At 41.6% G+C, this 12,581-nt stretch overlaps 1 protein-coding gene and 1 long non-coding RNA gene across 4 annotated transcripts in view; both read right to left on the bottom strand.

Annotated features, from left to right (window-relative positions):
• LOC114787101 (SEC14-like protein 1) overlaps positions 1 to 7,405 on the bottom strand; it is a 28,079-nt gene extending 20,674 nt beyond the window's left edge. Inside the window, exons 1-3 of one of the 3 annotated variants that reach the window (XM_028974873.1) lie at positions 6,895 to 7,405; positions 6,529 to 6,552; positions 4,988 to 5,077 (exon numbers count right to left, since the gene is read on the bottom strand). In XM_028974873.1, coding sequence (XP_028830706.1) covers positions 4,988 to 5,077; positions 6,529 to 6,534 — 96 coding nt within the window. In that variant the 5' untranslated portion in view covers positions 6,535 to 6,552; positions 6,895 to 7,405. The remainder of the gene's footprint in view (positions 1 to 4,987; positions 5,078 to 6,528; positions 6,553 to 6,894) is intronic. The other 2 variants (XM_028974874.1, XM_028974875.1) reach the window with 2 other exon arrangements.
• A 1,088-nt stretch (positions 7,406 to 8,493) lies between these two features.
• On the bottom strand, positions 8,494 to 9,753 carry LOC114786877 (uncharacterized). Its single transcript, XR_003749260.1, has 3 exons — positions 9,630 to 9,753; positions 9,116 to 9,184; positions 8,494 to 8,856 (listed from the first exon to the last, which is right to left on the bottom strand). It is a non-coding gene; the product is annotated as an uncharacterized LOC114786877 (long non-coding RNA).
• Positions 9,754 to 12,581: the final 2,828 nt, after the last annotated feature.

The following is a 12,581-nucleotide window of genomic DNA, read 5'->3' as shown; positions in this document are numbered from 1 at the left end:
AGAGAGAGTGCAATTGAGTACATGTGGGACATGTTTATGGTCAAACACTACAGTACACACTAGGGCTGCAACTAACGATTATTTTAATAATCGATTAATCTGTCAAATATTTTTTATTAATCGTATAATCGGATCAAAACAAAACAAGAAAAGCATTCTATTCCAATCCTTTATTCAAAAACAGAACCAAAATCTTTCGAAAGTGCACAAACATGTTGCTCCTTGAGCTGTTAATAATAATAATAATAATAATAATAAAATAAACACAAAAAACATACACGTGTATGCTTTACATCTGCCAAATATACTTTTTTTTTTTTTTAAATAAAGTGCCATCTGAGCTGCCAAAACGATAAATAATTAATAAAAAAAACAAAGAACAATACAAATCAGAAAATTTAACAGGATTTGTTTGAATGTCAGAACTACACTACACTGCAGATGCACACACACAAACTCACACTGACACACACACAGCAAAAAAATGCTTTTCTAACTTAGTAGTTTTGTCCTGATTTCAGTCCAAATCTCTAAAAAATCTTAAATCAAGATACATTTACTAGACACATGAAATAGCATAAGAAATGATGTCTTGTTTTCTGATAAAACATCTCAAAATTAAGAGATTGCTTGTTTAAAACAAGCAAAATTATCTGCCAATGGGGTAAGAAAACTAATCTTAATGAGATATAATATTAAAACAGAAGTTTTAAGCATCACTTAATTTTCTCATGCCATTTTTCTTGTCTAGTAATCTTGATTTAAGATTTTTTAGATATTTGGACTGGAAACGAGACAAAATTACTAGGTAAGAAAAGCTTTTTTTGCAGTGTAGCTATACATGACAACAGATTGAAAAATGAATGGTCCAAAAAAGGCTAGTGAATAAAACCATGTCTTTAGTCTTTTAAAAGATAGCTTTGGTCATTCACCGTTCAGAGAGTGGCAGCTCAGACGGTAAGATCTGGAATTTGTCCTCTTATGACATCATTAAGGGAAAGGTTACCTCCCGTTTCTCATGATTTTTCCGCCCAGAGAATTTTCCCACCACTCCCCTAAAAAAGTAACTCCACCGACTGTGGCGTCCGAAATTGTGAATCATTGCAGTTGCTCGGTGATTCAATGTAAAAATGAGCACAAATGTTTGTGGGGGAACCATTGGGGGAATTCATTTTATTTTTTCTGGAAAAATGCAGACACTACTTCCTGTCTGTGCCAAATTGTGGTTAGTGAATGGTGTTGTTTACATCATTTCCACAAATGCCTGCTCATTTTTACTTTACCTCCTCGTCACAGGCACTGCACGATCTCATCAGATCACTACAAAAATCACACGGTGTAAAATGGATCGAAAGCATTTGGGAATAAAGTTGTGTAGACTGTACGATGAATAATCATACTTAAATTTTGTTACACCTCTGCTGCCTCGACACAGAAATTTTATCGCATGTACTGGTATTCCTTCGTTTTGCCTCCAAGCTATTTGGAAGCTGGACCTGCGTTGTTTCGAACTGATAAATACGCCTTTAAAGACAGTCATGCTTCTTCTGGGACAGTTTGTATACAGAGAACAAGAGAACTGGAGGTAATCATTCATATGTAAAACACATGTAAATGCATACATCAGATTCACAATCCACACCATATTGGACCTGAAATTGATATTGAAGCCAAAGACGACAGTATTTTCCAGCAGTAAGTAAAATGGTGAAAATTACAAAATGAGACCCTTTTCAATAGGAGCAAGAACCCAAAAAAAAAAAAAAAAAAAAAAAAAAAAAACACTGCAGTGTTGCTGCAGTGCCTGGTGGATTATGTGAGGGCATCAAAATGGGTCAGGACGGTTGAAAAGCGCCGGCTGAGACTTTATCTTGAAGCGGTGGGAAATAATCCAGGGAAGGTACCATTTTCATCCCCGGCCCGTGCGCACAGAGCAGATGGCACTAGTCATAATTGTGGACCTTGAGCGCAAATACTCATTACAGGGGATGAAGGTGGCACCGTGTTGAACACTGGTCACCATGTGGCAGCCGAAATTACATTGTTGGGTGCAGAGAGCTGTTATTAGCAACAGCTAACCTTCAACCCATCTACAAAAGAAGTTCTTGATTCCAGATCTGAAATGCAGCTCCAGCACCTTGGTGGTGGTGGTAAAGAAGGCCTAACAGTGACTCCATTTTCTGAGGATCCTCAGGAGAGTTAACATGGGGAAGGAGCTGCTGACCGTCTTCTACCGATGCTCCATTGAGGGCGCGCTGACATATTGCAGCTCTGTGTGGTACTCGAGCTGCACGATGACAGTCACTACAGGTGGTCATCAGCACCGCAGGGAAAACCATTGGTCACTCGCTTCCTTCCCTAAAGGACGCCCCGCGGCATCACTAGAGACTACACACACCCGGGACATGGGGTGTTTCAGATGCTGCCCTCTGGCAGGAGGTTTGGGGCGCAGAGGACAGATTTTACAACCAGGCAATAGCACTAAAACACAAACTGGAAACATACACACTGCATCTGCTCAGATGTCACTATATTACATTATAATACAGTTCACACCAGTACGCTACCTCACTCATTCAAGATTTGTATTTATTTGATGTTACTACCTTTTAATCTTTCTTTTCTTTCATGGAATTCTGCACTGGACCTCAGTTTTGTTGTACTGTTGTATTAAGTACGTCTGTGCAATGACAATAAAGTCTTTAAACTAGAGCTAACGCAACTAACGCCTGCTAGGTTTAACTAAGCATGAAGCATGGCTGGGCGATATTGTAAAAACAAATCACAGATCACATAAAGGTTTTCTAAATTGACATACGGATTTTAAAAATCACTATTTTCTTCAGCTTAGCGTTTTTAACCGGTACCATAACCAAACAAATCACCACACAACTGGCGCCACAACGCCAAGTCACGTCAAGCAGCCCTTTCACTGCCCTCGCCTCCGTCACCACTCGCCACCAATGCATTTGTGAATATGTATTTGCCCCATCACACTGCCATTTTGATGAAGGAAATAAAAACCAGTATGAATCATGACAGGACTATGCCTAGAATCTACTCCCTGGCAGTCGGAGTTCCTGGAAAAGATCTGCCCTGGCACATTTTCAGCACATGTGGTTACTGGAGCGGCATCAAAGCAGATGTGCCCTTGTCGTGTGGGGGTATTTGTCTAAAATGGTCAAATACAGCCCCCCTCCTGCTGACGGGACCCTGGTGTGTACAGGAACGTTCCAGCACATCGTGTCCCCGGGAGCATTAATACCGGAGCCAATGGCGCTTTTGTGTGGAGCAGATTAGCGCAGCCCTCATTTCAATGGACAAAGCAGGCTTACGGCGCGCTAATGCCCCTCTGCAGTGATGGACACTGCAGGCGCAACTTGCCGACAAGGCCGAACGGGCCTGGGGCGAGAACCGGGGAAAGCTCCGGCCGAACATTCCTCGTGTCTCCCGGGAGGCGTCGCTGAATGAACTGTACGAGCACTGTAACCGCAACAACAGTATCTGACCCACTTCCTGTTATTGTGAGACCAAGAGTGTCCTCGTCTCCCTCGAAAAGGAACGCCTTGAAGGAAAAGCTTTTCTCTGTAGAGGGTGGAAAAAAACTGGTGAAAAGAGGAAGTACAAGTTCCCCAGTTCAGTGTGAAACCTACAGACAACATCGGCAAAACATGGTACGGCAGTCCGGTCACTACAGGTTTCATGATGGCCCTTTTGTATTTTATTTCCACGCAATAACGTTGCAGACCAATAACCTGCTGCATTTACTCAGAATGCTGCAGTCTACCCGTTGCTAAGAAACGCCACAAAAACATTTCTAAAAAATTGATCAGAATCTGACATCCAGAAAACACAACCAAACTCAGCAGATGGATATGTCGATGTGTACTGTGGGGGAGGAGGAGGGAAGAAAAAAGAAGTTGGAAATGACCAGAACATTCCAGAGACCCGCTGTGATTATTGTTAGCGGCAGGTTTAGAGGAATCCCACTGTGTGTGTGTGTGTGTGTGTGTTTATAGAGATATTATATAGGTTGCTAGGAGCCGGAGAAATTCTGGTTTGTAGATTTATTACCACCAAGTGCCAGACGAAGTAATAGTGAGAATGTAAAGACGATTTGTTGTAAAAGTCCAGACTGCAGAAAGTCCTTGACAAACTGTCCATATGTCTACAAATATGAACTCGTGGCCAGAGATTTCTGCCACAGTTCTCTTACATAAAAAGATTAGAGCCTGCACAAATTGTGCAGTATGTCCATGAAGATTAACAGTTACCATTATGACACAAATGACTGGTATGATCATGATCTCAGAGGGAAAAAAAAAAAAAGGGTAAAATGCAGAAATCTATCACAAAAATCCCAATAGATACATTTGGCAATTTGCCCCAGCTTTATTTCAGTGTTAGCATCCAAATATTACCAAACATTTAGACCAATCCTAATGCATGTGAGGTTCTGGCAACGCCCCAGTTAATTGTGCTAAATTAATAATAATAACAATAAAAAAAATAAAAAATCAGTCATCGAACCAGTACAGTCACCGCGTGCTTTTCAGACAACCCCCGCCTCCCTCACACCATGACAACCAACGATTATAAAAGCCAAGAGGCACTTTAAACACATGACAGTGTCGCATAGCTCAGGTGGACCTGCATGCTTCATTTTTTTCCAAACTGCCCACTGTACATTTTTTTGACAGTCGAGGCTCACTGCAGTGGTTTAAGAGCGCTGCATATTCTCAAGCCACCGCATTTTTGCTCGACAAGCCTGAAGGGTGATACAGTGCAGTCCAATGTTATTTGAATGTGTTTAGCATATTAATTTGCACTGAAGTCATTCACCCGAACCATCCTGTGCGTTTGTGCGGACAACCCGAAAAGCCAGAGAGATAACCACATCTGAAGCTAAACAGATGTTTTAAAAAGACCAAAAAAAAATGTTCAGGAGGTCCTGGAACAAAGTAGGCGTTACCATGACAACACTTACCGCCATGACCAGCTCAAAAGGGTACTTGTAGACCCTTACGGGAGACTGGTATTTTTGCACCATGGCACAAGTCTCAGGGATGCCCACAACCTGTTTAAAAAAAAAAAAAACAGAAGTGTTACACTCATATAACAATAAAGCAGTTTGGAAAAAGGATGCCTACGATGATGCAAAGCCACCCAGGTTTTTGATTAATGTTGATGTTTTCATTAAATAATTCAAGTTAACCGTTTTTTTTTTTTGTTTTTTTTTTTATTCCAAATTCATACGCGTTGAATATCTTCAATATTCACATCCAATCCTGCAAGTGATATTCCATGCTTTCACCGGGGCCTGCAGCCACAGGAATGTTCACTGTCCTGGGCACCACCAAGGACATGGCGGAGTGAAGTGACCAGACTTTTAAAAAGACAGCCTGAATGGCCGCGGCAAGGCTGCCAGCTGAATGCACCAGTCGGCTGAGAAATACTGCGACTGGCCATTCAGAGCCGTCTCGGGTGAAGGCGCCGGCCCTGCCATTGATAAACGCAGCGGCAGTGATTCATTCGCTGCAGTGGTGCATGGGCACTAACACTAGACTACTGGCAGGGTTGGGCGCTGGATGCAAGAAAAAAAAAATAAAAAAAATCAATGTTCTAACATGTTACTATACAATAACATTAAAAGCAGCTCATTCAGTGCAGACCTCAAAGTAGCGAATAGAGCAGAAAATACAAATATAGAAAAATACAATACAATAAGGGGCAGGAATAACAAGTGAAGTGACAGCGCTATACACAGCGTTATATTCTTCCCATGCGCTATATACATGTAGGAAGAATAAACAATGGAGTATTGTTTTATGTACGCTGTTTAATATTTATAGTGTGTAAGTTACATGTTATTGCACAGTAGAAATATTGCCCATTTGTGTCAGAATAATACTCATAAATTTATTTATATTACATTTATTTATAAAATCTATTTACTCCAGCACACAGATTTCATTGCCTTGTTATGGATCCGTTCTGCTGTTTATGTTGTTTAACGTTGAGTGAACCATGATGCCAGGGAGGTAGTAGCCTAGTGGGTAACACACTCGCCTGTGAACCAGAAGACGCAGGTTCAAATCCCACTTAACCCTAAGTTGCTCCAGGGGGGAGACTGTCCCTGTACGGCATCTGATAAATACCGTAAATGTACCTAAATGTACCAATGATGTGCCACAATTTGTACACATTAACAGTAAAGGAGGGTGATCATCCCTCTGGGGAGGAACCTGGCTGAGTAAACAGATGTGGAGTTTCAGAAACATCTGCAGCTTTTCAGGAATGTTGTTTTGCTCTGGACTGCACCGATGGCGTGATTTTTCCCCCACCTCGTACAGGACGAAACATGTTGCATTCTCACTGCGCCGAACAACATCATTAGGTACGAAGGCGCTACGGGGGAAAATACAAACTAAACTCGGACAAAAATGGCACTGCTGCTGGCAAGGCTAATCTCTACATTACTTCTAGGTCTCTAGAATCTACACAGCAAATAAAAAATGGCCGTTTTACCAGCATGGTTAGTTTGTGAAACACCTGAAACAGGCAGGAAGAAGGTTAGGGATCACAGAAGTCCTCAACGTCCACACACTTGTTAATGGTCGCGTGTGTGTTGAAGCAGAAACTAGTCAAGGCGAACAGCCGGCTAGTTAGCGCATGCTAGCCACCTAGCCGAACCGGCACGGCGCCGGGCGATTAGTCGGCCGCCGGCGGATTAACGAGAGGAAATGTGCGGGGAAGCCGGCGATTTGATAGAAGAATAGTAGCCGCGTCCGCAGTGAATTACACCAGTGGCCGCGTAGGGGGGTTAAAACAGCGAAGCTAACGAGGCTACACCGTGTGTTCAGGCAGCGTTGCGGCAGAAAAGCGTTTACTTACCAGCAGAAAAAAAGTGGCGTATTCCAGGTTCTCCAACGACCAACGGTACTACTCTTGTTATTGTTATTAATTATTGTTAAATATTATTGCTGCTGTTAATATGATAACGTTTGTCAAAACATACTGGGCGCTTTAGGGTGACGTTTATGCCGCGGAAGCGGGGACGCCCCGTACACCTCTCATGTCGCTCCCGAGGCAGGACTCCAGCCCGGGACGAGGTCAGCTGTCTGCGGAGACCGACTCCTCCGCCCGCTCGTTGATAAATTTCCGCGTCGCTCCGCCCCTCGCTGCGTTTTCGCCCGCTGTGTTTTTCCAGACGCAGTTTGCCACATGGACTGCGGCAAGCCGGAGCGGCCTTTAATGCAACCACGCACGCTCTTCGAAGGTTATTAGAGTCGGCCTCCTTGAGCCCAATAGTGATGGGAAGTTCTTACAGATCGAAACAGCATACGAAGAAGAACCGGCTCTTTCGGCCTCTTAATTTATCATCATCTGTAGCCTGATATGGTAAATGATATTCAGGTAACTGTTCTGTTACGTGAATTATTACCATCAATATTAGTGCAAATACACTATTTACTACTGTGCAGACCGTAGTTCTTTCACTGTTCCACTAATTGAAAAACTGGGTGGTGACCGAAACTGAATCGGAAGGTAAATCCAAAACGGATCCGAGAGGATTAAAGGGCTATCTGGCTTGCCACACGTTCTGGGCTGTAAAGGGAGGTCTGAGGTGCCACTGCCCTCCTTTGTTTGGAACCAGTCATTACAGAAGTGGAGCTCGGCATCCGGTGGGGAACTCTGTAGAACACATTTGTCTAGTATCCCACTTTACCTAACCTTTTATAACACAATCAGGTAACAAAGTGTGAGCTTTCATTAATCTGCTCAATGCTTTTAATTGCCTTCATATTTATTTTTACATATCAGCTGTTGTCCGCACCCTGTATAGACACACACAGCCCTAATATACTACAAATATGCATCATCATGGCAGTGAACAAACATTGATGCTGAGAGGTTGGAATTGCCAACACTGACAATCCAAAGGCTAATAAAAGCCCCCCATATATATATATATTATTGCACATATTGGCATGTCCACAGGACAATCACAATCTAGCCTTTGACAAATGCGATTTTTAAGTGGATTGTCATTGTAAAAAAAGCACAGCACATGGTGACAACAAAATAGGTCCTCTGTTTTTAACTAATAAACCCTAACCCTTGGTGACCCTTCCAATTATGGGTCCATTTCCTTACCTGCTAGGCAACCACTGCCCAAATAATCCATACGTCACCATTTTTCCTGCATTCAACTAAGATAATGAACTTGCGTTGTAACAGTAAGCATATTAATATTGTTTAATTTTGATCAAATACTTTTCCCCATCCAGAAAACGTAAAATTATACACACACTAAAGATAAGTCTAAAACTACCTGATTACTATTCTCATTAAGAAAAAGCATTTGGTTCTCTGGGACATCAAGCTTAGTGACCATATGACAGAACTACAGGTTGCTAACCTTTAACACACAGGGCCTGGTATCTGCTACTTCATTAAAAAATAAATAAATAAAATAAACGCAGTAAATAAAAAGGAGACATTAAAATTAGATTTATTTCATTTTAGCATTTGTACAATGCCACTTTAACGTCCAAACAATTGATTCAAAAGTCACTTCTATGCTTTGGCACAGAGAAGTGTAGATGCACATTCCTTGGATCTGCAGCAAAGGTGGGACCAGGCAAGCAGTTCTAGACAATCAGAGGGAGTGTGCTGCATTGTGGGATGTTAAACACCCCTAAGAGATAGGCATTTAGGTGATCAGTACTTAGAAATCTGAAAAGGTTGTGCAGTCACAAGGATTTGGGTATTGTGTTAACAAGCAGGCTTCAGTGTCCCAGTCTGCTCTCCAGACATGGAACACATCCTCAGTTTTTCTGCATTAAGTCTCATCTGGAAGGGAGGGGAAAAAACAGTGGCATGTTAGAAATGCTACTCAAGCAAAGAGAACATTAGTGTTGTCTGCAGTATCATACATGAACATCAAACAGCTGTATGAATGCTCACACCTGCAACCGCCAAGGTGGGGCTTCTGGGCCCTACCTTGTTATAATCTAGGTCGCGCGGGGTGATCTCCAGCATACCGCACAACACTGCAGCTCACACCCAGGACCACATTAAAGAACCAAATCAGTCCCAACAAGTTACTTACTGCCAAATCCAGTCAAGGGGGATTAAGCAAAGTACTCACATCCTTCACTTCAAGCAAGATTGCACAGACCTGTAAACAAAAGGGTGAAATCATACAGCTGATCAGGAGACCATTGGAATGGTATATATAAAAAAAAAAAAAAAATTCTATACAAGAGGCGCTAGAATCAGGATTTGAGCACTGCAACACTTATTATAAACATCTGTGCCAAATGCAAAGACTAGATGACTAAATGGGTTGCTCATGTGGTCTGGAAGGCGACTACGAAACTGATTTTTATTGTAAAAAGAAAATTCTCGGACTGAGGTCTGGTTATAATAACATAACATAACACTGTCCCGCAACCCAACAAAGTTAAAAAAAAAAAAAAAAGACAATTATAAACCAAACACACAAGCACATAGCATCGAGATTAGCTCGATTAGCTCGACTAGCCAGCTAGCACCTATCGTCAACATCACGCGCAGTAAAAAAATGTCTGGTTACATCTTACTAATGGTTACTAATTACTCACCCAAATATTACGGCGCTCGCCCCTAAAACAGGCTGCACAGTACAAGCCATTTCTGTTCAAGAACGACGTGCCTGAGGAAAAAGTTTAACGCCATAAAGGTCACATGTCTTTTATTGCACTGCCCACCAATCAAAGGGCATCGTTTAAGTCACGTGTTACAAGTGGTTTCTGGGTAATGACGTTTACCCTGCAGAAGAACACCATTTCTAATAATGAAATTGCAACAAATATTGTTTCTGTTTAAATATTCTAGATGCATCATAGACTAAGAAACTGGCCCTTCAATGGATGTCAAAATGTAAATCGTTTAGCCTTGACATACTTTCCGCATTTTACATGTGGTTATTAATTTTCTAATCAATATGTTTTTTAATGTATTCAATTTCACGATTTCAATAACAACGTAAACAAAAATCTTGCTACACGTTGAAAAACCCAAGATTGAAAAAAAATCTGCGTTTTAGAAAATGACACAGACCAGTAGATGGAGACATAACCAAAAGAAAAATATAGCCTACAGAAAGGCAAACTCTGTGAATGCTTTTTGAAGTTACTCACCTTGTAATGTAGTTTACAGAACTTTCACGTCACTGGAAGAAATAAGAAACCCAACACCAACAAGAAAAAACTTAAAGGTCAACTATTCTTTTCTATCTTAAAATAAGAGGCCTTTATGAACAACGTTTGGGGCAGTGGTGGCCTAATGGTTAAGGAATTGACCCAGTAATCAGAAGGTTGCCGATTCGAATCCCGATCCGCCAAGGTGCCACTGAGGTGGCACTGAGCAAAGCACCGTCCCCACACACTGCTCCCCGGCGCCTGTCATGGCTGCCCACTGCTCACTAAGGGTGATGGGTTAAATGCAGAGTGACAAATTTCACTGTGTGCACCATATGTTGTGATGCTGTGTATCACAAGTGACAATCACTTCATTTTCTCACTTTTAAAATGTAATACTACAATTTGTACTTGATATCAATTATATGAACTCAAATATTATAATAATGGTTTAATATGTATCATAATATTCACATTTTTGTGAATTTTTAATTAAAAGACTTATATCCTTTGGGGTTACTGACATTTCCACCACACTGTATAAAACTTTATTCTGGGATCATTGGGTTAGGATTTGTATGCTTGGTAACCATAGCAACAGTGACTCAAATGGAAGAGCATGGATGGAGAAATGAGTGAAAAAATGATGTTTGTTGAATAACATTCCAAATAACTCTTCCAAACAAATGATATGATTTTAAAAATACATGCTTAGATACCACATACGTTTTTTAATTTCCACCACAGTCATTTCAAAATTATTTAATTGATATTGTTTAATTAATTAGTCATTTTAGGTAGAATGGTGAAATAAAACAGCCATTTATATTTTGTATGTTAAACATTCACAACGCACAATGGACCACAATGGCTGAAGAATAAGCCAGATGTATGATAGTCAGTCCTTCCTCTGACCAGTGTGAATAATTCCCTTTAATTATAAAAAATTGTGATATTTTCTCCCTGAGCTTTATTTGCTCACAAATACTAATCAAAACTCCTTTGTTCCCTTGAGGAAATCGCTTTAGCGCTATTGTGCAGGAGGCTCCCGCATTGCTTCAATTCAATCTAAATCTTTAATTAAAGTGTTATCATTAAGCTCGCCGGGGTTTATCAAGCCCGTTTGTGTTCGTGGCAGCCGTGGGTGGGGATCGAGGAGACGAATATCAGGATAAAGAGTGTTGACTCTTTGATCTCCTTTTCATTCGGAACATGCTATTGTCCCCATTAGAAAACCCTGCCCTGGCACCTGGTGCAAGATGAGGCCGTACAGGGCCGATGCAATTAAAGGCGAACGAGCCGCCTGGTCACCCCTATTAGCAAAGGTGTTGTTTAATTATGTCGCCGCTTTTTAACGTGTACTGGATTAGAATGGTCTTATTCCACTCTTTGTTGTTTACATCTTCACTGAGTTCCATAAGAGCCCCTTAAGCTTAAGAAAAATTGTCCTGTCTGTACTAAGACAGCAGATAAGAGCAGAAAGGAGAGAAAGGACACGTTTCTGTGATTTATGGGAAGGAGCTAAAGGAAGAGAATCGGGGCTGGGATGGAGACGTAAACACATCTGTGAGAGCTCGTCTTTCCATTCTCTCCTCGGCCCCTCGTTCGGTCTCCAGGAGAATTTAATACAGTCATCTTTTTGAGCTGACATGGCTCTGCAGCTTGCCTGGACCTTAGATGCCATCTGAACAATTTATAGATGACCCGCCGACTCCGCCTCTCTGCCCATTCTGGCTTCTTTTATGAAACCGGGGAGTGGGAAGGGGTGGGGGGTTGTTTGATGAAGACAAATGTCTCTTTTTCCATTTCCCAGTCGTGCTTTCCTTACCCCTTTCATGCTCCAGTAATAGGAATTCTCAAGGAGCCATGCTGCTTTTACAAGGTGCATATCCAGGGGGCTTCAGAGCTTCAGAGAAATAAGAGCTCTTATCATTACCCAGTGTCACGTCTATTAACTTCAGCACGGGTCATCTGCTACAACATGCATGAAGTCTAAAGGCCTCCCATTGTCAAAGACGTCCTCGGTTTCAGTCTCAGACAACACAATTTTTCTATCTATATTGTACAGCGCAACTGAGACACCAGATTTTATAAAGTACTAGACATGCGTGGACATGTTAAATTCAGATTGCAGAAATGTTTAGCCAAACGTGCTCTAGGCTGCTCCCGTCAGCAGATCAGCGGGTCTGGTTCACCGTGACCGGGTTGCTTAGCCAAATGTGCTAAAGATGCTCAAATGTGTCTAGCCTCTGCCGACAAATGTGTAAATTTCTCCCTAATCACCCCGAATGTTCAGCTTTTATTGTATTTTTGCAAAAACATTGACTGAAGCCTGACCTTTATTACAAAGTGAATTTCAATCCTAATATCTGCCCTATATCCTGATCACCAAGA

The sequence above is a fragment of the Denticeps clupeoides genome, chromosome 3, assembly GCF_900700375.1.
Source record: "Denticeps clupeoides chromosome 3, fDenClu1.1, whole genome shotgun sequence".
Classification (NCBI taxonomy): domain Eukaryota; kingdom Metazoa; phylum Chordata; class Actinopteri; order Clupeiformes; family Denticipitidae; genus Denticeps; species Denticeps clupeoides.
This window is presented reverse-complemented; position numbering and strand designations above follow the sequence as displayed.